This window comes from Pundamilia nyererei, unplaced genomic scaffold (genome assembly GCF_000239375.1).
Source record: "Pundamilia nyererei isolate P.nyererei 1_Seehausen unplaced genomic scaffold, PunNye1.0 scaffold00043, whole genome shotgun sequence".
NCBI lineage: Eukaryota > Metazoa > Chordata > Actinopteri > Cichliformes > Cichlidae > Pundamilia > Pundamilia nyererei.
The window spans coordinates 1,230,380-1,255,987 of record NW_005187444.1 but is presented as its reverse complement, the minus strand read 5'-3'; the positions used below and the strand labels follow the sequence as shown (position 1 = coordinate 1,255,987).

Sequence of the window (25,608 nt, the reverse complement as noted above, 5' to 3'; positions counted from 1 at the left end):
TTTCTACCGTAAGAGCTCGCTATCGCCGCTAGCGGAGAAGAAATTCATACAATTAAAGAACTGTGGGTATTATTTTCATATTGAATACGAATTTCAACGCAAAGGAGATTTATATTTTAAAATTTGCACAATAATAGGTCATTTGTGGTCATGGGATAACTTTTTTTTTTCAGTCAGACAGCAAAATTGATACTCCAAATCTGATTTGTGACTTTGTATCCAGTTTTTCGTTTCCTGGTAAAAACTGAAATTAAAGTTAATTTAAATAGTGTTTGCAGTAAAACAAACAAAAACAAAAAAAACCCTTAAGAGTGGTGAGACCTGCTTACAATAATGTGGGTTTGCATGTAAGTTGTAGAAGATGTCAGATTTGCATTGGGATCGCAAGGACGATATTAGAAATGAGCACATCAAATAGCTCAGGTTGGAGACAAAATTAGAGAGGCAAAGCTCAGATAATTTGGAAATGTGCAGACAAAGGAAAGTGGATATATTCGGCAAAGGATGTTTTTTTCTTGAATAAACTCAGACTGTACCTATAGGATGTAGCGGCTCTGATATCAAGTCCTTTTTTGAATTCTTTACTTGAGCATTTTAGCAATTGCCATATTAGTCCTGATTTATCTGTCTTTTTGCACACTAATGGGGACCATAATGGACTAAAGGAACAACATGTTTTATTCAGTAAGACTCTAATTTGGTAATGGAGCCCATTGGAAAAGCTGTTTAAGAGGTCATAGGTCACAGGAGTAGTAGGTTTGTTTCCCAGTAAACTTCTATGAACTCCTTCTGAAATCACAAGAGTCACCCCTAGTGGCTATTATAAAGGATGCAGGTTTAAAGCTCTTCTGCACTGGTTTCAGTTTTCAGACAGAGGATATTTCCATCTTTAATGTACAGTTAAGTGTGGGCTCCTATAAGGTTCATGTATGAATAAATGACAACATGGTAAAATACAAATGTAATGATATAATGTTATAACTTACTTTTCACTAATGCAGAAAAAGTAAATTAAAAATCTCTTTGCCAGTCACAGTTGCTTCATTGTTTGTTTAAAATGTTGGACATTTGTGACGATGACAACTGGAAACACAGACATAGACTTATAGGACAGTCTCTTATTGTAGGGGGGCTTCATCATACATGCAGAAGAAGGGGAAAGCAAACATCGGCAAATAGGAATCCGTGCCTCCAGTATTAAACCTGAAACACGCTGCATACAGTACAACGTGTGGACCTGGATTCTTTTCTCTCAGCCTCGACTGGAACGCACGCATGTATTTTTCTTCAGGCACTTGATGCAGCAACAATAATGATGCAGCTATTTTCAGCATAGATGACTTTCAGGGAAGTAATAATGGCGGGTAATGAACCTGTTGTTGTGGCAATGGCTGCATGCGGCGTACTGGAAGGAGGACAGCGATGTTGTCATTATGTTTGACATGACAAAACGAAGCACTGTAAGAGCAGAGCAGCATTGAATTGAATTTACTATTAACCCTGTTTGTAGATCAGATCAAGATTTTCTTAGATGAAGACAGGAGTTTCTATTTTAGTCTCGAGGAAAGAACAAACTGCTATTAATTCTTGTGGACTGAAAACTGAGAATAAAATTAGTGGCATTTACATTTAAAAAGAGATCAAGTCTGACAACAAACATCCATGAATACATCAGAAAGATGGCCCCAACCAACCGCACGCTCAGTGAATACCTCAGGCAGCAGAAACCCAAGAAAGAGGAGGAAGAGGAGGAACCATGATGGAAGGACAGGCCCCTGCACAGTATGCACCACCAGCAGATAGAGGAACTGCCTGACATCCAGAAGTCCTATTAGTGGCTAACAAAGCTGGACTGAAAGACAGTGCAGAGGCATTAATCATGGCAGCACAGAAACAAAATGGGAGACGCCTCCTAGGGTAGTCGAGAATGACTGAGCGAAGATCCTGTGGGACTTCCAGATACAGACGAACAAAATGGTGATGGCTAACCAACCAGACATAGTAGTGGTAGACAAACAGAAGAAGACAGCCATAATGATAGACGTAGCAATACCGAATGACAGCAACATCAGCAAGAAGAGAAGCTGGAGAAATACCAAGGGGTCAGAGAAGAACTCGAGAAGATGTGGAGGGTGAAGGTAACGGTGGTCCCAGTGGTAACCGGAGCACTAGATGTGGTGACACCCAAACTAGGCGAGTGGTTCCAGCAGATCCCAAGAACAACATCTGAGATCTCTGTCTACAAGAGTGCAGTCCCAGGAACAGCTAAGATACTGCACAGGACCCTCAAGCTCAGGTCTTCTACCGGAAGCCTGGGAACCTGAGGGATAGACCACCTGCAGGGGCTAGAGTGGATTTTTTTGTATATGTATATATAGATTATATATCCTGGAGGGGTCGTGTAAAACTGTTTTATCAGAGTATCTGCATCTTACCAGGACACATTTAGAGACCACCAAGTCCCAAACAAGAGGGTTAGAGGGACTGTGGTGCCACAGGTTGCTGCTTTATGAATTGGACAGCTATGGCTGACGTCTTGTCTGGACTGCACTTTGTTATCACTAACTTTTTTTTTTTTTTAATTCCTGCTTTCGTCCTTTGGTAAGGTTTAGGGACTAAACACTGCTTAGCAGTTTGTAGGGACATGATAAGGCTGTGCTGCGTCAGAGGACCTTTTCCAGGGTAAATAACAATAACATGCATCCACCACATGAGTGCTGGTTTGTAAATGGCACAAATACGTGACTTCCAGCAAGTCGACAGAGGTGTGCATGGGACCGCTGTATCTTTCACATTAACTTTTTACTTTTGCTCTTTGGTTAGGTTTAGACAACAAAACTAATTGGTAGATGATCTCATGCTGTCCCTTTCAGACACTGCGGGGTCTATGAAAGGACCACTCGTGACTCAGTTGATCATTAACACAAATATCTAATCAGCCAATCACATGAGAGCAACTGAGTGCATTTAGGTGTGTTGGCATGGTCAAGACAACCTGCTGAAGTTCAAACTGAGCATCAGAATGGGAAGAAAGAAGATTTAGGTGACTTGAAATATGGCATGGCTGTTGGTGATATATGGACAGGTCTGAGTTTTGCAAAACCTCCAATCGACTGGTGTTTTCCCACATAAGCACCTCTAGAAAAGGATCTGGAACAGGGAAATATCCAGTGAGCAATGCGTCAGTTGCATCGGAGAAAATGCTTCGTTGATGTCAGAGGTATAAGGAGAATGGCAAGACACCTTTGAGTCTTTCTCAACAATCACTTGTTAACAGCAAAGTATTTTTACAGTCAGAATATTTTTATCCACTAGCAACAATTTATATGGGCTCACCAAAAATGCCCAGCAGACGATTGGAGAAATGTTGAGAGTGGATGTCTGCTGAATTTTTCTTGGTTCCTTGTTGAACCTGTGCCATGGAAGAATTTAACGTTTTAAAGGCAATCACAAGGTGTTACTAATGAAGTGGCGGGTCGGTATACATACATGCATGAAAATGGGACACAGTCACATCCTGACCAAAATTTTGTATATGATTGGCTGAGAGAGAGACTTGCATTTATGCGGGCAGCATTTGCCTGGGAAGCATATTACAGCCTTTTGGCCTTTCATGATCCAGCACTCTCTCTGCACCCTGACAATTTCCACGTGTTATTTAGTTTATATCATTAGCATGAGTGAGACACACAGACATCTGTTTTCATCAACTTTTACTTTTAGGAAATTTTGGGGTTGTTCTACTTCCTCATGTAAGCAGATTTCTCACAGCAACACATTTCTGCCTGGAAAAGGCAAAAGTTCACAAGCTAATACATAATTAATGCAACACAATAGAATGCATAATGAATACATTGTTTGTTAAAGCCTGCGAGGGGATTACACAAGAACTATCTGAAGCAATAAGGAAAATCTTTGATCTGGGTTTGTGGTTCACGATGTGTTTTAAGCTCATTCGGTTTAACCTAATATCTCACAGGATCTGTAGAAGTGCACAAAAATCTGTAAAACCTGTGACCTGATATATTTTCTGCCTTTGGATCCAGCTTGTCAATTACTATGAAAGCAAACTTTCACACTATGGCTACTCCTAAAGCAGCTGTTGACAAACTGCTGGGCTATAAATACTCTTTAAAAGAATGAATTTAGTCTTCCTGATCCCCAGAGAGAGCAGACGTGTCAGTCTTGTTCTCCTGTATTAATGGGACAGAGCGTCCGGGCGGTGGGTGGAGGGGGGGAGGGACCTGCACTGCCTCTCATTAAAGACAGTTGCTAAAAAGGAGCTGAAGACATCCAGCATCCAGCACACCGAGACGCACGGATGAAAAAAGCGGCAGGAGTGTGTGTGTATGTGTGTGTGAGTGAGCGTCTGTCTGTGTGAATAAAGAAACAGAAACAATTGGGTGTTAACAGTGTGAGCGGGAGGCTGAGCCCAGAGCAGAGGACACGGGAGCGCAGCGAAAGAGGAGGGTGAGAAAGAGTCAAAGAGAGACAGAGGAGAGATCATCAGAGCGTGGAACAGGTTCTTTCTGGAGCCCTCTCACTCAGCCTCAGCAGACATGCCTAACTTTGCTGGCACCTGGAAGATGAAGAAGAGCGAGAATTTTGATGAACTTCTCAAAGCTCTAGGTAAGCCCTCTCTATCCTTCCCTCAGTCTCCTCCACAGCCAGAGCCACATCTCTGTGCAAGGCTGACTATCCATCATGCCCATATAGGAAAAGGGCTTTTCTTGTTCTTTGGGTATGGCATTCCTGACTTCCGACAACATCATATTGTTCGGAGAAGCTCCCTGGGAACAGGAGGCAGAGAACGGAGAGATGCTGCCGCAGGGAAAACCCTTGGCTTTAAGGGAGATAAGAAACAGTGGATGCTAAATTCCACCCTAAACAGACGTTGTATTGTTACATGGGGAGGAAAACGGGGGGTGCACAACATTATTCATGTTAAGCATTTAAGTAGGGCATGCATTAATGCCAGGGGAGGTCTCTGGAGCCCAGTGTTTTCTCTCGCCTCTGTTCTTTTTTCTTTGTTTTTTCACTCTTCTTAATCTTAACTGATGGTTGTGATGGTTTAGGTTCAGACCAGTTTAACTGGGTCATTCAATTGTGTTGCAGTGTTTAGTCACGCTGGCAGCGCCGAGGCAGGCAGGGCACGGCAAAGGGCCGCCTGTCTTTAGAATAATGCAGAACCCTTCAGGGAGAAGTGCCACTGTGAGAGGTTCCAGGAACTCTCCTGAACTGCTGACACCAAAGACTGGATTAAGATTCAAAATGTTAATGGACACTTCAGGTTTTAGCATAAAAAAAATCATCCAGGTCTAATCTATGTCATTTAATATCAATATGGATGCTGGTCGTATCTACTGTATCTGGTCTCCTGACATGTTTGAAAAATGTCTTCTGGTTTGAACCTATAGCCTTAGTTGGAGATCACCGAGGCAAAGACTGAAACAATGCTGGTTTCAGTTTTTATGGATAAATAAATTAACATCACACTTCTTTCATTTCCAGCCTCTATTTATATGGAGTCATTAAGGAGTTTGGAAAGTTCACTAAAGTAGTTTAGCACCTCTCCAGCAACCCCTCCCCATTTTGCGTTTGGCATTCACCAGGCAGCAGCTGATCTGGCCTTAACTCTAATGGGGAAATCAGTCACTCTGCTAGTTTAGCACCTCATCCATTCAGGAACACATTAACATCTGCCACGTCAGATCACCCGGTAGCTCTTACATAAGGACCCCATCAATGAGAATGAGAGAGGGCAGTGATGGGCAACTGACGTGGATGCCAGTGCTGCGGCCTCCACTTTCCATCAACATCTTTATAATTATTTCTTGGCTCAGAGGTTTCCCCTGGAGAAAGAGGGGACAATATGCAGAACGAAAAGACCTGATGTGTGCAAACCTGCATCCAAAGCATGTTGTAAATACTCAATAGAAACTTTAGTCAAGTTGTTAGCACCGTTAGAGCCGTTTATAGACCTTGAGACATGCATGCAAATTAAATTCAAAGGAAATGCAGCCTTTTTAGACATGAGGGCAGCCTGCTGGTCGCACTGATCCTCATGCATATTTAATGCTAAAAAAAACCCCAAACCACTCTGTGATCTCCTTAGACCATGGGTGGGGTCAAGTAAACTGTCAAATGTGTTTTGAATCCTGACTGTTAACACAGCGGTTTGGGGATAGAATGATCTGAGCTAATTAGGGATTGGGAAATGAAACATTTGATGTTGTTTGCAAGCTTATAAACTGTCTATGGATGGAACTGTAAGTCGGCTGTTGGTAGGAGAAGGGCACTGAGACATAAAAGAGCCAGGGTTTTGGCAGGACGCAAGGCCAGATGGTCTTGCGGACTCAAACCGGGCATGCCAAACACTTGTCACACGCCTGCATGGAGCCACGTGCAGGATCACCACTTTTGCACCCGTCAAACAAAAGGAGAAAGTCAACACTGACCTGACCTGACATCTTCAACAGTTTGTTTCCTTTCCTTGCAGACATGGCTGAATAATCCCTCACAGTGAGTTTAGTGCAGTTTAGTGAAATAGTTGTGGGCTCTGCCCGAGCCACAGAGCATTTATTGTGTTTTCACTCACAAATGCGTCGCTGTCATTCTTGGTTAATATTCAAACATGTTTGGATGCAAACACAAACCAATACAAGGAAACCTGCAGTCAGCTTGTCTCACTGTATTTAAGGTCCTGCGCTGATAGAAACTGGCATGCAAGCCCAGAGAAGGCTATCTGGGTGGGGCTGAGGGTATATCGATGGCTGGTTTCCTACATCTTGTTACTGTACAGAATAAACAGCATTTCCCACTTTTTCTCATAATGTGTCAAAATTTCAAAAAAAAAAAAGAAACACTGTATCTTTACTAAAACAGACTAAAAAGACTTTTTGTTTTTGGAAATCTCTATTTGACTTCTTTTCAAGTACAAGTCAAAACCCCAACATTTAAATGTCCTCCTTTGAGCAAGCACTTGGCGACAGTGGGAAGGAAAAACTCCAGCAGAACCAGGTTCAGGAAGGAGGGGGCATCTGCCATGACTGGTTGGGGGAGGGAGACAGGACAAAAGACACAATGATTAAGAGAGCTAGAGATGAATAATAACTAATAGTTAAATGCAGAGTGGTGTATAAACACAGAGTGAAAAGAGCTGAAGAAGAAACACTTGGTGCATCACGGGAAGCCCCCAGACCCCCAGAGGCCTATTGCAGCAAAACTAAGGGAGGATTCAGGTTCACCTGATCCATCTCTCACTATAAGCTTTATCAAAAAGGAAAGTTTTAAGTCTAATGTGAAAAGTAAAGAGAAAGTCTGTTTCCTGAATCCAAACTGGGAGTAGGTTCCACAGAAGAGCAGCTGAAAGCTAAAAGGCTCTTCCTCCCACTCTACTTTTGAATATCAGAGGAACCACAAGTAACCACACTGGCAGGCGTGTGGGGTGGCTCATTCCTTGGAAATGAAGACCATGCAAGACCATTTCTGACATCCATATTTCTGCCCTTGCTGGCTGCTGACCAGCTTATTTAGGAGCTGACTGATGGTCAGTCTCATGCGCCGAGTCAGACTCTGAATTGAAGATGCTGGTGTCGCTGATCTGGTTGAGCAGGTGACCCAAGTATTAAAGGCTGAGGTCCTTGTTTGTGGGATCTAGGCTCAAGTCTGATCCAGACCATTTCCTGCGTGTCCCTCACTCTCTCCCCTCTTTCCTGCCAACTGTCTGCCTTGCACTATCCAGTAAAGCCAAAAGGTCTCACAATCTGAAAACTCTTTCAAATCCTTCTCTCTTCTAAAATCTGAGCAGAGAGAATTTTTGCCATCTTGATCATGTGAGTGGAACCTTGTGAAGTCACTTAACTTGTTTTAATTTTTGCTTTTAATGGAAAACAAGCCAAAGCCAAAGAGCCCAACATTGAAATATTAATAAAACAAAAGAAATTTGGTTTTGGTGAACACCAAAAATGGGTCCCAGAGACAACAAGAGCAAACATGAGGGATAATATTGTGACTTCAAGCACATACCACTGAGTCTGGGTAGAAAAGCCACACCCAACCATTATTCAAACCTTCTGTTTGTGAAGGGCAACCAGTCAGAAGAAAGATTGCATAAGGGGAGAGGAAGTAAAAGGTTTTTTAGACAGTGGAGAGTTTGAACAACTTTAAAACATCATAAAGGATATTTTGAAACTATAAATTAGTGAAACCCAGCTACAATCGTGAGACTGACCTTTGTTTCTCCCTCTTGTTGACCTGGTTCGGGTCGTGTCCATCCAGGAGTGAACGCCATGCTGAGGAAGGTGGCCGTGGCAGCGGCCTCCAACCCTCATGTGGAGATCCGTCAGGACGGGGAGCAGTTCTACATCAAAACCTCCACCAGTGTGCGCACCACTGAAATCAACTTCCACATCGGTGAAGAGTTTGACGAGGAGACGGTGGATGGACGGAAATGCAAGGTAAATTTGGTGAGAAGTAAAAAAAATCAAGTGGTAACCTTAAGTTAAACGTGGTCCAGAATAAAGGCTAAAACTAACTAAGTCTATTTTTTTTTGGCTTAGTTTGGTTTAGTTTAAAGGTATGTATTAGGCCGTTCTAGCAGGCTCAATTTTGTCTCTCAGGTTCTTGAAAATGTTAAGTTTGCATATTATTTGGCAAATTAAAAACAGAAAATAATGGGACGGTCTGGAATAGGAGCACCACTGTCAAAAGGATTTTATTTTCATTTATTGTCAAAATAAATAAAAAATCAGCAGAACTGGCTCTTTGAAAACAGTCCAGTAACTTAAAAAGAAAAATCCACAAACCGATCACTTAATGCAGAACTTATTTTCTTTCTGCTTTCTAAAACCACCTATGTCGGTGGTTTTAGAGACACAAAGGTGTCATAAATATTTATACCGTGTCACTAGCACAGCCCCTTGAGGTCCGCATGTCCTTCTGTAAAGTGGTACAAGAGGCAGGTGTAGCTCTGTAGAGAGAAAGAGATTTCAAAACAAGATGTGTGGATTTTACTGAGCAATCGAGTCATAATTTCTGGATGGAAAAAAAAGACACGGCTGTTGAGATTTTTCAATTATATTTGTGGTGCTTATGAGAACCACATTGCTTTACTCCCCTTCGCTTTCCCTTTCCCCACCCTCATTTAAATGTTAAACTCTATCTTTTTCTGTTTTTTTCAAACACAACAATTTTTGTGCTGTTTTTCTGCGAAGCAAATAAGATGCGAAGCAGATGGTTTATGTTACAGTCACCCATGTGTTAGGAGAAGCTTGATTAATGGTGTGACTGTGGGACCACAAACCCACTGTGGGGACTCGCCTCCCATGTGCTGCAACAGAAGTCCCCTGAAGGTGGACATAGAAACTTAAACTAATTCAGATTTTTTTTTTTAAAGTGTAAGGGTTAGGATGTCGTGGGTATTGCCTCTGAACTGCTGACAAAGTGCCTTAGAGTTCATTAAAGTTGGCTTAAGCATTTTATACAGATCATTGCAGCTGTTTGAAAAAAGAAAAAAAATCATGCACTAATGTGAGGTTTAAATCAGCAGGCATCCTTCAACACATTAATTTCATGAAAAGATGTGACATATAAGCACAATGTTGTAATCTTTGGTACGTCTCAAATAGTTGTCTTTGGTCTTCTTTTCCAGCAGATATTACACGCAATCGGCTTCATGCTTTAAACTGTCTGCATTGTTTGTACTGCTGGTAATTCTTTCTGTCTTCAAGAGCTTCAAAGCTGTTTCAAAGGCCCGAATGAGAAATTAATACCTCCTCACAGTCTCATCTATTGGTATCATGCTCACGTCAGAGCAGAGAGATTAAGGGCACTGGTGAGAGTTTCTCTCTGAACCTCTGCAGTCCCCGAGGGAGGACTCTTTCATCCTCAAAAGCAGCTAAAGTTTTGACACAGACATATATATGTATATATATACATATATATGTGTGTGTGTGTGTGTGTGTGTGTGTGTGTGTGTGTGTGTGTGTGTGCCCCAGGGGGAGCAGAGTGGACTAAGGATGTAATAAAATTGTTCATTTAATAACAAATCCCAGTAAAGCAACAGTCACTCAATGTGTAATTCATAATTACAACAATCTGCATATCTGAGGGGAGGAAATGTAGACATCCTGAACTAACAGCTGTACTCTGTTGCTTGTGATGATAGTGAGCTCGTCTCTTAGAGACATCTCTCGATACGATCTGAACAACAAGGCATTTACATCATCCGTAAAGTGAATATGCAGGCTGCACAATTAAATAAAGAGGAAGCGGGGATCGATTAAGCCTGATAAGGCCCATGTGAAAACTGACCTTCTTAGAGCTGAGCGCCACCTGTGTCTGCATATCAACGAATAAAATGATCTCATATGATCAGTTGCACTCTAAAGTTGACCTAATAGAAAATTAATCACTTTACTTTTGTCACTTACATCATCTGCATTCAGTCATTTCCTGATATTACAGAGATAATATTTATGTACTGTAAATGGAGACGTGGACGTTTTTCTACTTTATATTTGTTACTGTAATATCATTAGTTATTTTGTTTATGTAGTTTATACATGGTGTCATATTGTTTATTGCTAGAAATGTCAAATCTGTGTGAAGGAAGGAAGAAAAATGAACTTTTGGTGAAGCATATCTGCCCTTTGGTTTCACCTGCACAAGTGCCAAGGTAGGTCTCCCCTGCAGAATTGGTTTTCCCTGTGTCAGGATCAAGCACTGGGCTGTTCAAATCACGGACAAACAGGATCCCACAGTTGTTTATGTTTTTAAATCCATTTTGCACACAGAGGCCTTTTTTGAAAAATGTATTGATAGCAATGTTGAATATTATAGCACATGAAAAAAACAAACAACTATGCGTAAAATAATCACACCATGAAGCCTCTGCCTTTCTAAATGGAGGGACTGTAACTGCGTGTGTATATGTAAGCTTGTAAAACCTGAAGATAGTCAGATTAACAGTATTTTGCCTCTATCTGTCATTCTGCAATTCATCTCATGTAAACAATAACGTGGTGCACAGCGTGATGGGAAAAAAGGCACATACCTTTGACGTTGCGTGACCAACTCTGTATTCCTTGTCCACACAATGCAAAAAAGGAGTTTTATAAAAATTTCCGTTTTCGGTGATTCGAAACGCCGTTTGTGGACGAAACAGCTGCGTTTTCAAAAATACCCGTGTAGATGTGGACACAGTGTAAAATAGTTGGTAGTTTATTTTATTACTACCTGTAATTTATTGCAGATTACTTGTATTTGTTTAAGTGTTAACTAAATGTTTGAGGTGTGAAATAAACCGCAATGGAGCAAAATATGGGTGTGTGTGGTTGGAGGATGTGTTTGTGCGTGCGCGCGTACGTGAGAAGGGGGCGGGGCGAGAACATTTTTCTTGTAAAACAAAGGGGGAACTAGCAAAAAAAGTTTGGGAGCCACTGATTTAAACATCTGTCTTTCTGGGCCTATAATTGATATAAAAATTATTGTATGTAAGAGGGAAAAACATATTAATTTGGGTTGTGGTACTTAGAGGAGACATACAACTGAGCATAAAAGTTAACATGACTAAATTGAGGATTTTATTTCCACACGTGCAGATTTGCAACGAGCATTTTAAAAGCAAGATAGTCACTTTTACATTTGCCTGTGTTCAACAAGAACTTGGAGCTGCACAGCATAAATCCTGCAGCTGGGAGGGATTCTGTATCTAGCAGTAAGCTGTCACCCTGCTATAAGTGCCAGGAGAAAAGTAGCTTGGAATAAGTGAGAGCTGTGCTGCAGTATATTCACCTATGTGAATATAGAAAGTGCAGTGCAGAGAGTTACATAACAGATGTGCGAATGAGAATCTTGTCGACCTTCTCAAACCTATATGAATTTGGAGATCAGTCATATTTTTAAAATACTTTGATAAGATATTGTCAAATATTTGTCAAATATTTGAACTTTTAGCTCCTCCGTTTAAGACAACTTTCCTCTGATTGGCTGCCCCTCTTAGAAGATTTAAACAACAGGTGGGTGGGGCATCTGCACCTGACATCACTATATTGGGAATACTGCCACTAGTTAACATCATACAGAGATTAGTCTTACCCACTGGCTCACTGGGTTTACTTGTACAGTACACACATGAACCTACATGAACTCCATATATAAAACTCTGTTAATGGTAATATTAGCAACCATCATTAAAACATAAAGAGGTTCCCTTTTAATGTTAATCTACTTCATTGCAAGTCTCATAAAAAATGATCAAAAAACACGCTATACCTTTATCATCTATTCGTGAGGGACTGAAGTCGTTTAGAGACCTTTTTTCTTTTTATTAGAATTGGCCGTCGACATTCAGTAGCAACTTTCACAGTTTTCAAGCTGCTTTTCTTTATCCTGTATTACGTAATTTCCCCGCCAGCTTGCTCTTCCAAAAGGCTAGACAGTTGTCTGGTTCCATTTTCAAATCTGTAATGGAAAAGTTAACATCCCGAAATATTCCTGGGCAACAGGACGAGTGAAATTCCTGCTTGTGGAGAAGAAATTCTGCACACGGAAAGGAAAATGTGTAATTGCATGCATGTGCTACATTAAGTCAATATAATTCAGCCCAAAGCCTGAGAAATTGGAGATACAGTGTGTATTTATCCCAAACCACAGCATCCCTGTGGGTATTTGGACTAAACTCATTAACAGTTTGAGCCTTGTATCTCTCTCTCTGTAGCACTGCAGATAATACCTGAACTGCACTCACCGGATAACATGTGACACACAGACTTGTTGTCTTTACCTTTTGTTTTATGGTTTGATCTACGTGTTGCAGCCAGGGGGAGCAGACATGACCCATTTTATATGACAGCGTTGGCTCCCTCTGTCTGAGCCCTGGGGCTGGGCTACACAGCTCTCAGCATCTCTGCTAGGAAGGCGACAAGTCAAGTTACCGTCACACATTTCTCACCTCCGGTTGCTTGGGCTAGCGCATCAGCGTCACTGCATTTAGGGGTGAAAGGCTTTATGAGAGACAAAAGGTACAGGCAGAGGTGTGCCTGACCCTGGATTTAAATGTAAAATTGTCTTTAAATTAAAGTGGCTGTCGGGCCACTTTAAATAGGGGTTTATATTTATTGTGTTTGGCTTAATCAAATTTGTGTTATAGCAAGTACAGTAGGGGAAATAATTATTCAATCCACTTCTGAATTTGTTTGTTCACTCACGAAGAAATGAACAGTACATATTTTTTATGGCAGCTTCATTTTACTGGAGATAGAATAACAACAAACAAAAAAAAAAGACGGAGGATAAGAACCTCCTTCCCTCAGCCCGAACACTGAAAATGGGTCATGGATGGGTCTTCCAGCAAGACAAAGACCCAAAACAGCCATTCCAACAAAGGAGCGGCTAAAGAAGAACACATTAAGGTCATGGAGTGGCCTGGCTAGTCTCCAGACTTCAGTCCTTCAAGTTGTTGAGCAGCAGCCAAGAAACCTAAAGGAGTCCACCCTGAGATGTCTGCAAACTGACCAACTTCAAGAAATGTCTTACCACCAACAAGGGCTTGTCCAAAAATTAGATAATGTTCACGTCTTTGCAAGACTTACAAATTCAGCACGGGACCAAATATTTTAAATTATAATATAAATAATAATAACAAAAAAGTCTTCTAGCTAGTTTTGATGTGCAGCAAATTCTTCTCGTTCTGGATTCTGACTGATCCCATGTTTCTCTCCTGAGACCACAGAGTGCCTGAAACAAGTGAAAAAAGAGGAGATGGTTGCAAACCAGCAGGACATTTTCACAGAAAAGAAAATGACAACAACCTCAGTGTTGGACTGAGTTCAGCCACTAATTAGGGGTTATGCAAACAGTGCTGAACAAATCCCGGACACTCACGGGAGGCTGAAACTGAAAACACTGTATAGCATTGATGGTTCAACATTACAAGGAGAATTATTTTTTAGCAGTTGCCAATTTACAGATAAAGCAACACTATTATTTATTTGAAGCCGGTCTTTCCAATATGCACCCAATCTTAAGCTTATTTAACCACTTACTGTGTATTAAACTACTAAATAGACCATTATTACCACTGAGCTCCCTGCAGTTTGTTGCTGGCAAGGCTTTAATGCCCCCTTTGTCTTAAAACAGCTGTTTAGCTTAAGGCTTTAAATCAAAACAGTAAAGCTGTAGGGAGATGAAAGGTGATGAAATGCCCCACATAATCACGATTTTATTTTAAACACAATTAAAAATACTGCTGCATATTTCAAGGTAAAAATGAAGCAATGGTGGTCAGCAGCAAGCCTGCTGTTCCCTTGTGTGGCAATTATTATACAATCCTAGAGCAAAACCTGCAGAAGGCAGGACCCGCTGACCCTGGCACATGTGCCACAGGGGCGAGAGGGAGTGCGCGGGTGTTGGCGAGGTCTCAGGTGGATGAGGTTGGCAGAGAAGCCCTTAGTGGGTTTTAGCCTTCAGGCTTGGCTGCACCAGTGGTTAAAAGGATTACAAACTGATCTGCACCTTGTGAAGAGCAGAGGGCTTATTAACACCACCACAAGGTTAAAAAGCTCCGGTTAATCTGTGCAAGTGTGGTAAATGATAAGGTGCTTCCTGTCAATGCCAGAGGTGACAGCGAAAGTTAAAGGAGATACGCTTTAGTGGAGAGAGGTGGTTATTATCAGGTAATTTACTACCTGCAATTGTGGTTTTTGCATTTGTAAATGTAAAAAATCATCTGAGCACAACATAGCAAAGAGCACTTTCTTCATTTATGCTGATGGGCAGCACTGATGATGGTGGTGTCCTTTTTGCTAACGAACCACTGTAACACCGGCTAATGATAAAAATTTCTTTCTAAGGGCGGACCGTTTACCTTTTGCTTAGTCAAGTTTCACATGACCTCGATGTACATCTTAGAAAAATACTGCTGTGTCAAACGCTTTAATAAATACCCAGTGATTTTCATAATTCCACCTAATGTTGTGTGCAGCACTTCAACCTAAAGAGCGATGCTTTCAATGACAAAAATTAAAAAATGAAAAAAAATATAGGAAATGATGCAATAATTATGATATCTTAATCTGATGCAGTGGTATTGTTTGTACACCATCGTAATAATGCTGGTACAAGATCAGCAGTGCAACTGACCAATCGCGTTCAATTAGCACTAGCCTTAAAGCTAGCTAACGCTCGGATGTCAGATCGGATATGCTGCTTGGTAAAGTGTTTATTACATTGTATAAATTAATAAAGAAAAGAGTGGAAATGTTTACCATTTTTACCACAAGGGAGGTTTGTATAATCAAGCACATTTTTTTCTTTTTTCCCCACATGCAAAGCTATGACATCACAACAACATGATTGGTCGATGTTGATCCTTGCTCAACATGATAATGGCGGAAGAACACTAACTCTGGGGTCTGAGACCCACCACAGTTACACAGGTTTACACTGAGATATTCATTGATCGATAATAATCTAAAGATTCTGAAATTTAACAGCCAACATTAGCTTTTTTTCTTCTCTATTTTCTCATATGCTCATATTATATTATTATGGGATACTGAAAAATATGCCCGCAAAAGCCATTTTGAAACAATGAAAAAATTGCAAAGACGCATATTAGATGAACGAAATGACAATTTGTGACCATAAGTTCCCGTGGGAATCTATCACTATAGAGGTTGCGATTTTCTTTTCAAATATCTGTCATCTTTTTGTAGGAGTCAGTTTTAAACGGTTCTTAGAAAAAACTGTGCATCTGCCCTCTCTTTACCAGTCTGACACGTCATTTGTCTTCTGGCAGCTGCAAGGAAAGGCAAAGGATAAACACTGCCGTTAGAGAGATAATGTGATCAAACTGTGGGAGGAAGCTGAGCGAGAGTGTTATTTTGGGCTCTGAAAGAAAGCTTGAAAAATCCAACATAAAACTTTAAACCTTAACAGGAAATGAGATGTTTTCCCTCCACATCCCATCATATTATTTGCATCTGGTAAAACATGAGAGACTAAAAGAAAAGCAAAGACAGGGGATTTTCTGATAAGTAAAACACTACAGACAACACTGGAAAAGGTGAAACACATGCTGCAGACATTGGTCTTGGCCTCAAATGTGTGTACATAAGCACTTAGGATGCATGAGAATTTATCTGTGACTAGGAAAGCAAAAGAAAGATCAAATGAAGGCAAAAGAAAAAAGGCAAAGAGTGGAAAAAAGAGCTAAAGAAAGAAAGTAGTAGATGATCTGGCAGGAATATCATCAGCTGACTTTTTTATTTTTTATGTCAGCTGCATAGCTGTTATTGCATGTGACGTTTGGTAAAACCTGTCCACAGATATATAAATATGAGCACCATATAAAGTCTTTGTGGTGTAGTTCCTGCTACAGGAAATCTCTCCAAGACTTGCTACTGATACACACAGAGTTACAAAGTGAAAAACCATATCAGCCTTGCTGTCGTGGCTGATAAACAGAGGGAACGCTGCAAGAAAGCCCTGCTGTTCTTCAGCTTGGCAAAGACTGTGGACGGCAGCCCGCGGGGATCTGTGATGGCTTTGGCTACCTTTGATATGGTGATTAACATTTGCCTCTGAGAAACCGAGGTGGCTGCTGAATTCAAATCAGAGGAATGGTGCTTTTTTCGAATTACAAAATAGCACAAACTATCAAACAAATGATCAGAAATCAAAACACAAATACTCCACCATGTGAGAGTTCATGTTGTAGAGATTTCTTTAGGATTTTTTAAGCTTAAATGCAGTCTTGGATAATGCTTTGACAGCTTTGATCAGTTCCAGGCTTTGGAGTGAGATCACTTGGCTAATTAGGATGCAATGCTGAAATGAAAAATGCAGCTGGTTGTATGGAGACGAAGCAAACTTCAACTGTGGGAAATCAGAGTCAGAGAAGAATAAGGCAGTGTTTTTATTCTTGAGTGACAACCTAGCCACCAGTTACACTCTGATATTTGGTTAAATTCAATAAAATAATGGATTAACAAAATAAAACATTTGGTGTTATAATAGAGCTGGTGGTACACTGAGTTTCCAGTCTTTGTGCTAAACTGCATACCTCCCTGCTTCACTCTGTTAAACCGGTAGATGCCAGTGACACTGATTAAACTTGGATTTTTTAGCAAATGTGAAGCCAATGGAGGTCTGCCAGGACTGGCTGTAATGTGTTACATGCATCAAGTGTTTGTAAGCAGCTTTGCTTGTTGTTCTAATTCATGTGTGGCCGAATAAAAGTTGTTCAGTCAGGTTATTGGCGAATACGTCCACTGAACCAGTACATGGCTAGACTGAAGATACATTAATGCTGGCAGACGAGTTTAAAATTGGTAAATGTGTAAATGTTCTACAAATCGTTGCTATATTGATATTTTAAATATACAGTAAAACATCAAGGTTGGGAACTATATATCAACCAAATGTGAAACTTTTATGCATTCACAGAGTTCTGCTGTGTACACAGTACCCTTACATTACTGTAACTCATCAACCATTTTGGTCATTTTTGGTAATTCTGTAATTTTGGTCATTTTACAGCCAAAATTTGAAACTAAGTCCACGTGGCCTGTGAGCTGTCTGGGTGATAAAAGGTTAAATCCTACATTTCTTTCTAATGGCGATTTCTCAGAAGTTTCTCAGAAGTCTTTCTCGTGTTCTCTGATTTATGAGCTCGGTAAAGATTTTCCTTGTGTATTTATGATCTCAGTTACTACTTTGAGTTATTGTTCAGCATAGCTTAATGTTCATGTTTGAAATTATTGCTCCCATTTAGAATGAAACTCATGTTAAAGCTGGACATGTTTTAGGGTGTGCTACCTTGTGATTGGCAAGTCAGCAGTGTCTGAACACACAGCATTCTTCGGTTTCTCATAATGCGTAGTTTAAAAAAACAAAACAAGATGGCGGCGGTCAAAATGCTGAATTCGAGGCCTTAAAAAAGGGAGTCCACGCACCAGCCATCTTTGACATGCAGTCTGTGAGCAAAACTCACTTCTGGCTAAATCAACTTAGTGCTGATGCTGACATGCATTAAGGGTAAAATTCAAAAAGCCCATTTGGGAAATGATCACATTGCACACCCTGAAACAGTGTAAAAGTGCAACATGAATATATATCTTCTAGAAAATCGTGCTGACCCTGGTGCCTTTTTGTCCCTGTCTTCCCAGAGCCTCGCCACCTGGGAGTCAGAGAATAAAATTCACTGTCAGCAGACTCTGGTGGATGGTGACGGCCCCAAGACCTTCTGGACCCGAGAGCTGAATGGAGATGAGCTCACACTGGTGAGCGCACACTAATAAGTCATCTTCTCACTGAAAGCCTCTTAATAGATGACCGCTGTTGCTTAGAAAAAAACCCCAAAGCAACTTTACCAACACAAAAGCAGAAAAGTCGAGGCTAAATGAAGAGAAAGACAAAGAATGAATGTTCGCCTAAAAATGTTATTTTACACGGATCGAGAGCAGGATCTGTAAGGTTTCTTCTGTAAGGCATCACGGCTTGGACCCAGAAGACATCAGATGCATTAAGATGTGCCTTTTGAGCAACTAGTGTACTCTGTTTGAGAAATGGTTAATAAAACTCAGGCAGTGAGTGTATGAAGTCACCCTGGAGATTCATCCATAAAGGAAATGAGAGAGGCTGTTTCCCAAGGAGGCAAGCTTTCATCCACCCCGCAGAGAGATGTGAAAAGAGAACAAGAGGGGCTGCTACGCTGACATTGCAGTAATACCCCCTGTATTTATCCAGATTAATATGGGCAGGAGTCAATGGGTCTGAAGCCCCTCAAATGACGTGCAGGGGAGCAGAGCAACGCATCAGAAGACCAGTTCTCAGGGCCTCAACAGCTTTCTATTCTCAATGTTCAGCGCTCCCACACTCATTCCTGTTGTTCTTATGAGATGAATATCCAAAAGGCCAAAGCCTGAAACAATATGGAAGGTTTAGATGCTGAAAATAAGTCATCACAGAATGTTTATATAGCTCTATATTACAGGCCAGAATCAAGCAAGAAACAGCTTAAATCAAATCCTCAGTGTCTAAATAGTATTTTGCTCGAAGCTCCTCGTTCAAACTGACAAGCTGAGGAGGCTGAACATATGAATTCTTCTCGAGGTGATAAAAGCAAAATGTGTTACAGAGCTTGCCCCTCTGGTAGCCATGCTGCTGTGGAGGAGCTGAAGCATTCACACACTTACGGAGAGTGATCCTGCTGAACTGTGACAGAAGCTCAGTCTCTGTGCTTCTCAGCTCTCCTCACTGTTATTATCCATGTACGTCGCTACACAGTCAGAGAAGCTTGAAGCCACATTTGTCCATGCTACTGTAGAGTTTAAAGAATAATATGCAATGTAATTTAAACTGTCCATCCATGATAATACTAAGGAGTAGTGTGCCATTGCCTTGCCATTAACCTCTGGGTTGCAAAGGGGCTTGCAGAGAAGCAGCACCTGTGCACAAGCTGAAGCTGATTAAACAGCATGGGGGATGTGACAGGATAGGACTCAGCTGAGACATCATCTGATCTGCCAGGCTGATGTCTAACCTTGACTCACTGGTCTACGCTCTGGTCTATAGATTACTAAAATGACTTTGGAGTGGCAAACATAATCGCTGCCTGGATTACATTTGGAGCCATCTGCGGATAGGTTTAGGCAACTAATGCACTATACTCTGATAGGTCTCTGATAGGCTACTTTGGTTTGCATTTCATCTCACTGGACAGATTATAAGAGTTCTTAAGCAGGATTACCAAATGTTAAACTTTAAAAAACATTTTTTTAAAAACCCTCCAGACTTTTTATCTCCCTAATTTGTTATAAGATTGCAAAGACCAAATGCAAGGCAGAAGGCAGATGAAATGTAAGGGAAATAAATGCATAAACACTACTGGGAACACTGGGAAAATAAGACTATTAGAAACACGAAACAAGAAATTCAACAAACAGAAACAGAAACACACCACACACTAAACAAGCAGGTTTACATGGTTTATGTTTTTTTAAACTCATTGAAGCGGAAAGCCAACACTCTTGATTGCTTTATTTCTAAATCACTGAACGAACAGAGGCATCATTTACTAATTGTTCAGCACGTCATGAAGCACCATTACGAGAACGAGAGAGCCACGAGTCATCTTCACACCCAGATGCCTTTCTGTCAGACAAGGAGCTGCAAAACCCAAAATAAATATTGTGTGAATCTAATTTGACGCTATCTGCTTTAAAAAAAAAAGCGACTAACAATAGCAGAGCTTCAGCTCCTGACTCAAAGGAAGACTCAAGATCACACAGCAATGGTCTGAATGTGGCACATAACTAGGGCACATTTCCATATGATTTGCATGATCCGTTTAATTGGTTTAGGTCTGGAAATACTTGAGGGATAAAGTTGTTGTGTGGACGTCTTTTTGCAGCTGCATCATCTTGAAATGAAATCAGAGAACAGAAGGCTGGGCTCGAGCTGTGCATAAATCAGTCATTCAGAAGTTTCCTTTGGTTTCATCATCGGCAGTGTGAGGTAGACCCAGACTGATGAGCATAAATGTGACACTGATGTAGTGGCACATACTTCACTATTAAAAGGAGAAAAGTTTTCTTCTTCAGCCCACATAATCTTATTCTCTTGACACTATCCTGAAGAAAAAAGCAGATTGTTGTTTGATTCAGAATTCAAAGCAAGAATACTTTCTAAGGAGAAAGTAAGTAGATTTGAAAGTATCTTTCAATCACTCTGATTGACAACTAAATGGCCAAAAATAAAATGGGAAACCTATTAATATGAGTCTAAAACCATTATAACACATGTGTCACAGCCCAAAACCTTTCTAGATGTTATTCGATGGAGGCGTGTGTGGAAACATAAATGTCAGGCACAGACATCGGATATTTTTATTCTGCCAGCTCTCTAGTATGAAATCTATACAACGCAATTCAGATCCCAGTGGGTGGGAGTCATGTGCACTGTTACCTGCACCTTTAACTTTAACTTTCAGGCCCCTCTTCAGTGGAACCATTTCCAGTTTGGATTTGGGAGACAGTCACTATCTCTACTTTTAAGATTAGGCTCAAAACCTTCCTTTTTGATCAAGCATATAGGTTTTTTGGGGGGCCTTTTTCAGCTTTATTTGATAGGCTCAATGAAGAAAGGACAGGAAAGCAGGGGCAGACTCAAACCACTCTCAGCCGTATGACATGTGGTCGTCGCTGGTGGGGGCTTCCCGTGATGCACTCTGCGTTTATACAGCACTTTGCATTTATTATTAGTTATTATTAACCTCTGTCTCTCCTCCACGGTGTGTCTTTTGTCCCGTCTCCCTCCCCTCACTTCCAACCCGTCGCACGGCAGATGGCTGCCTCTCTCTGAGCCTTTGTTCTGCTGTAGGTTTCCTTCCTGTTAAAAGGTGTGTGAAGGTCCTCAGTCATCCAGGTGATCGTAGTCTAATGAGCTTGGAAAGAAAAGCATCTGGACTTCTTTAAGTTTCTTGAAATCAAGAAGTAAAGAAATCAATCAAATCAAGAAACCTAAAGAAGTCCAGACGCTTTTCTTTTCAAGCTGCTTGGACTTCCTGTTAAAAGGGAGTTTTTCCTTCCCACTGTCACCAAGTGTTTGCTCAAAGAGGTTCTCTGACTGTTGGTGTTTTCTCTGTATTATTGTAGGGTTGGTCTTTATCTTACAATATAAAACGCCTTGTTATGATTGATGCTATATAAATATAATAAAATTGAACTGAACTGAACACCCATTTAAAGTTTAACAGTGAACAACTGCTAGTATGATTTTTGAACAAAGAATTCAGCAGCTATCATCAGATTCTGGATGTGAGCGAGGGGGAAACTGAGAAACTAGAATCTTTTTGTCACCTTTGGCACAGATTTTTGGTTCTGTAGACAATTTCTTTGAGGACACCACCCCTGATTCCCCCTCAGATACCTCACTGTTGTTTAAATGGTTTAAGAGAACATTTTTAAATTGCTGTCTTAGGCCCACCTGTGCCACTCTATTTAAAGAAAGAGAAATTCTGGAAATTCTCCTGTATATATACAGCAGAAATTTATTAAAAAAAAAAAAAAGCATATAAACTTTAAATTTATAAAGAAAACAGTGGAGAACAAATGAAATTCAATTTCATAGCAAACAAAGGACATATTCAGAAACAGACATAAGCCATTTCCAAATGAGCCCATTGCACTTCAACAGTAATAAGACTACAGGAAACACATCAGTACTCTCATGTGAAATACAAAACCTGTTTATGATCAGTCCTGGGAGATCGGTTGAGAACACATATTTTCTGGTATTTTGTGGTCCTGCATGTCAACACAAACTATGCTGCGGTGTCTGTGTCTTTGTGCAAAGGGGGGAAAAAATGTTTGCATTAGCTCAAGGCTCGGCTTTTGTCATCTCAGTGTGTTTAGAACAGAGGATAAAGTCACATTCTTTCAGAAAGATTTAGTGTGCACTTATTTGCACACTCAAAAACTGAAAAAGTCCAAATGCCTTAGGACTTTTAGGCAGGTTTGTTGAAGTTTCAAAATGTGACCATTATAAGCGATAATCACTATCACATGGATGAAATTATCTTTTTGTCCCCTCCAGATTTTTGGTGCGGATGACGTAGTGTGCACAAGGATTTATGTCCGGGAGTGAAGCGCTACGACCTTCATCAGACCGAGGCAGACGCCCATTTGGGCCACAGCTCATTTAAACCCAACAACACATCATGCTAACATGCTAACGCATTTGCGACGTATCCTGTATTATCTCTCAGCATCAGCCTGCTTAGTATCCCATAGCGATGTCTCTGTAATCTGGTTATTAATAGTGAATATTGTGTCAGCAGTACAGTAGCTGGGTATCTCCATATCCATACGTACAATCCCGGTGTTGGCTGTTTAAGTAGGAGTTAGTCATCAGTTGCATCGATTAAATGTTCATGTTCAATGAGAACACACAATAAAAAATGGAAACAAATAGTCTCTGCGCTCATTTCTCGTTTACATGAATTTAAAGTGAAAGTGCCCTGGGCATCAAAACATCATTTCAAAGGAATAGTTTGGTGAAAGCACCACAAGGAGAGAAACAGCGTTCACATGTATGAGTTGCTTCAGTGACAATGGTAGCAATAGCACCTTTCTACTCTACCTGCGCACTCAAAACGCTTTATCCAACATGCATCATTCACCCATTCCCTCACATTCATACAAGCACTTTTTTACTATCGAACATTCACACTCTGATGGATGCAGGATCAAACCACCACCCTTCTGGCTAGTAGATGTCCTGCTCTACGTCCTGAGCTACAGCCACCCTATGAGCATGCAGTGCAGTCACTCATGAGACAAAACAACTACTGGCATCATCCTACTTTGAATAAAGTCCTGATCAACTAGCCTTACCAAGACCCTTCCCCAGTTTACATGACTGGAAAGAGAGCTGCAACTTCACTGGTAACACAAAACCGCATGTATAGAATCAGTAAAATCTGCAAAAAATAAATAAATAATTTGCCCTCTTCCTGGTTTCTTATCTTCTTTTTTTTGCATATTTGTAATACATATTTCAGATCATCAAACAAATTTTAATAATAGACAAAGATGACCCGAGTAATTGCAAAGTGCAGTTTTTGAATGATGATTTCATTTGTTGGAGGAAAAAGCTCTTTCCAGACCTTCCTGGCCCTGTGTGAAAAAGTAATTGTCACCTTGTTAAATCGAGAATTTACTGAGATTAACCATGTTTTTCGGAAGGCCAAGTCATTTTCATTACATCTCTCAAAAACATCTTGATGATCCCACAAGACTTTTAGGAAAATTTTCTAACGTCTGATCTGACAAAAGCTGAATTTTTTTGAAAGGTTTGCAACTGGTTACTTTGGGCATAAAACTAACACAGCATTTCATAAAAAGATTACACAAACAGTCAAACATGGTGGCGTTAGTGTGATGGTCTAGGACATGGATGGCATGCTGTAACTGATGGAGCCATGAATCCTGCTCTCTACCAGAAAACTCAGGAGGAGAACTTTTGACCTGAAGTCCTTGAGTTACACAGCAGGACAATAATCTGAAAAACACCAGCAAGTCCACCTCTGAATGGGTTAAAAAGTTTCTCATTCAGTTTTCTTACCCTTTTCTTTACTTCTCTTCCTTATAACGCAATGCTTTTTTGTAGGTCGGCAGTTCACAGCCTCACTTTATAGTGCAAGGACCCTACATAATTAGAGAGAGAACCCCAGTGATCCCTAAGGAAGCACTTGGCAAAAGTGGTGAGGAAGAAATCCCTTTTAGCAGGAAGAAACCTCCAACATGAAGGTGTAGGAATAAATTAATATATAAATAAAAAATATATATATATTGTGAGTGAAAAAAGGCCAGTGGAGAAGGAGCGCTCAGTGCATTGTGGAAAGTCTCGTCTTCCAACCTATAGAGGTCTGTGCAACTATAATTTCCCCCTTATAAAATGTAATATGAGCTTAAAATCCCATTGGGCAAACTCATCTGAGTGCTGACTAATGATGTACTGTTACTGACAGCTCCAGAGTAGCTACCAGATGGAGCACAATGTCACATTATTTTGTAAAAAAGATACTGTAAATATTCATGCTGAATTCCCAACTCCAGAAATGTGTTAATGTTAATAAGTCAAAGATTCCACGTAAACAAAGAAACAAACTAACACTTATATTTTTATTTTCTTATTTTGTGCTTTTAGTCCCAGTCATTTAAACCAACCTTGTCAGATACAACAAACATATAATATGAACTTCAACTCTTGACGGTAAAACAGGCGATTGAAGGCCCTTTTGGAGTGAAGTGGCAAGAACTCTCAGACACTTCTAAAAACTCAGTTGCCTCTTTTATCAAAGAGATGCAGAAAACACGACATCCCATCATACCCCCGCCTTCCTCTCCTCACCCCTGCTTCTCATCATTAGCGCCGGCGCTTAGCAGAAACTCCAGAGAGACGCGTCTCTGTGTCTGATGCAGCGCTGAGGCAACATGATTAAAGCCCGAGCTGGGCCACAAGATAAGACCAGTCACACTGGAGCAAAGGCTTCCAAGCAAGCCTCTGTCATTCCACCTTCACTTATGCCACAGCTACACATTTAAAAGAGTCAACCGTTCACGGAGACATAAGAAGAAATGGAGACATTTGTAAGTTTTTGGAAAATGCATTGAGGGTGTAAAAGAGAAATAGATGCGAGGTAGAAATGAAGGAAATTTGTTTTCATGTGACTTGCTCCCCGGGCCCGTCATGTGGAGGAAGTGTTGGAACAAACAGGCAGAGTTGAGTTGTGGTCACTTAATCTATCTGACCTTGTTTGCTTCATCACCCTTTCAAATCTGTTTTTCAAGTGATCTTTGGTGTGAAAAATAACCACCTGAACTACAAAGTCCAGGGAAAAAAGAAGGACAAGAAGAAGTAGTATTAATGGAAGCATATGTTTATCATTGCTGAGGCAGTTAGATTGAAAAAACAAAACAAAAAAACAATCTGTACGAATTATGATGAACAAAAGGGCGATGACCAGATTTTCAGACAGAAAGAATTAATAGCTGGTGAATTAATCCTTTTTTTTAAATGAAAGAATCTGTGTTATCT

General features: G+C 40.6%; 1 protein-coding gene across 1 annotated transcript; it reads left to right on the top strand.

Annotated features, from left to right (window-relative positions):
- Positions 1-4,223: 4,223 nt before the first annotated feature.
- On the top strand, positions 4,224-22,977 carry crabp1a (cellular retinoic acid binding protein 1a). Its single transcript, XM_005731422.2, has 4 exons — positions 4,224-4,629; positions 8,281-8,459; positions 18,174-18,287; positions 22,603-22,977. The coding sequence occupies exons 1-4, from the start codon at positions 4,560-4,562 to the stop codon at positions 22,651-22,653; spliced, it is 414 nt and encodes a 137-aa protein (XP_005731479.1). The 5' UTR covers positions 4,224-4,559; the 3' UTR covers positions 22,654-22,977.
- Positions 22,978-25,608: the final 2,631 nt, after the last annotated feature.

Excerpts from the sequence above, each read along its gene's own strand:
- crabp1a (XM_005731422.2), top strand. The coding sequence starts at position 4,560 with ATGCCTAACTTTGCTGGCACCTGGAAGATGAAGAAGAGCGAGAATTTT. Across the intron at positions 4,630-8,280 it reads TGAACTTCTCAAAGCTCTAG|GAGTGAACGCCATGCTGAGG; the intron begins GTAAGCCCTCTC and ends GTGTCCATCCAG. Across the intron at positions 8,460-18,173 it reads TGGATGGACGGAAATGCAAG|AGCCTCGCCACCTGGGAGTC; the intron begins GTAAATTTGGTG and ends CTGTCTTCCCAG.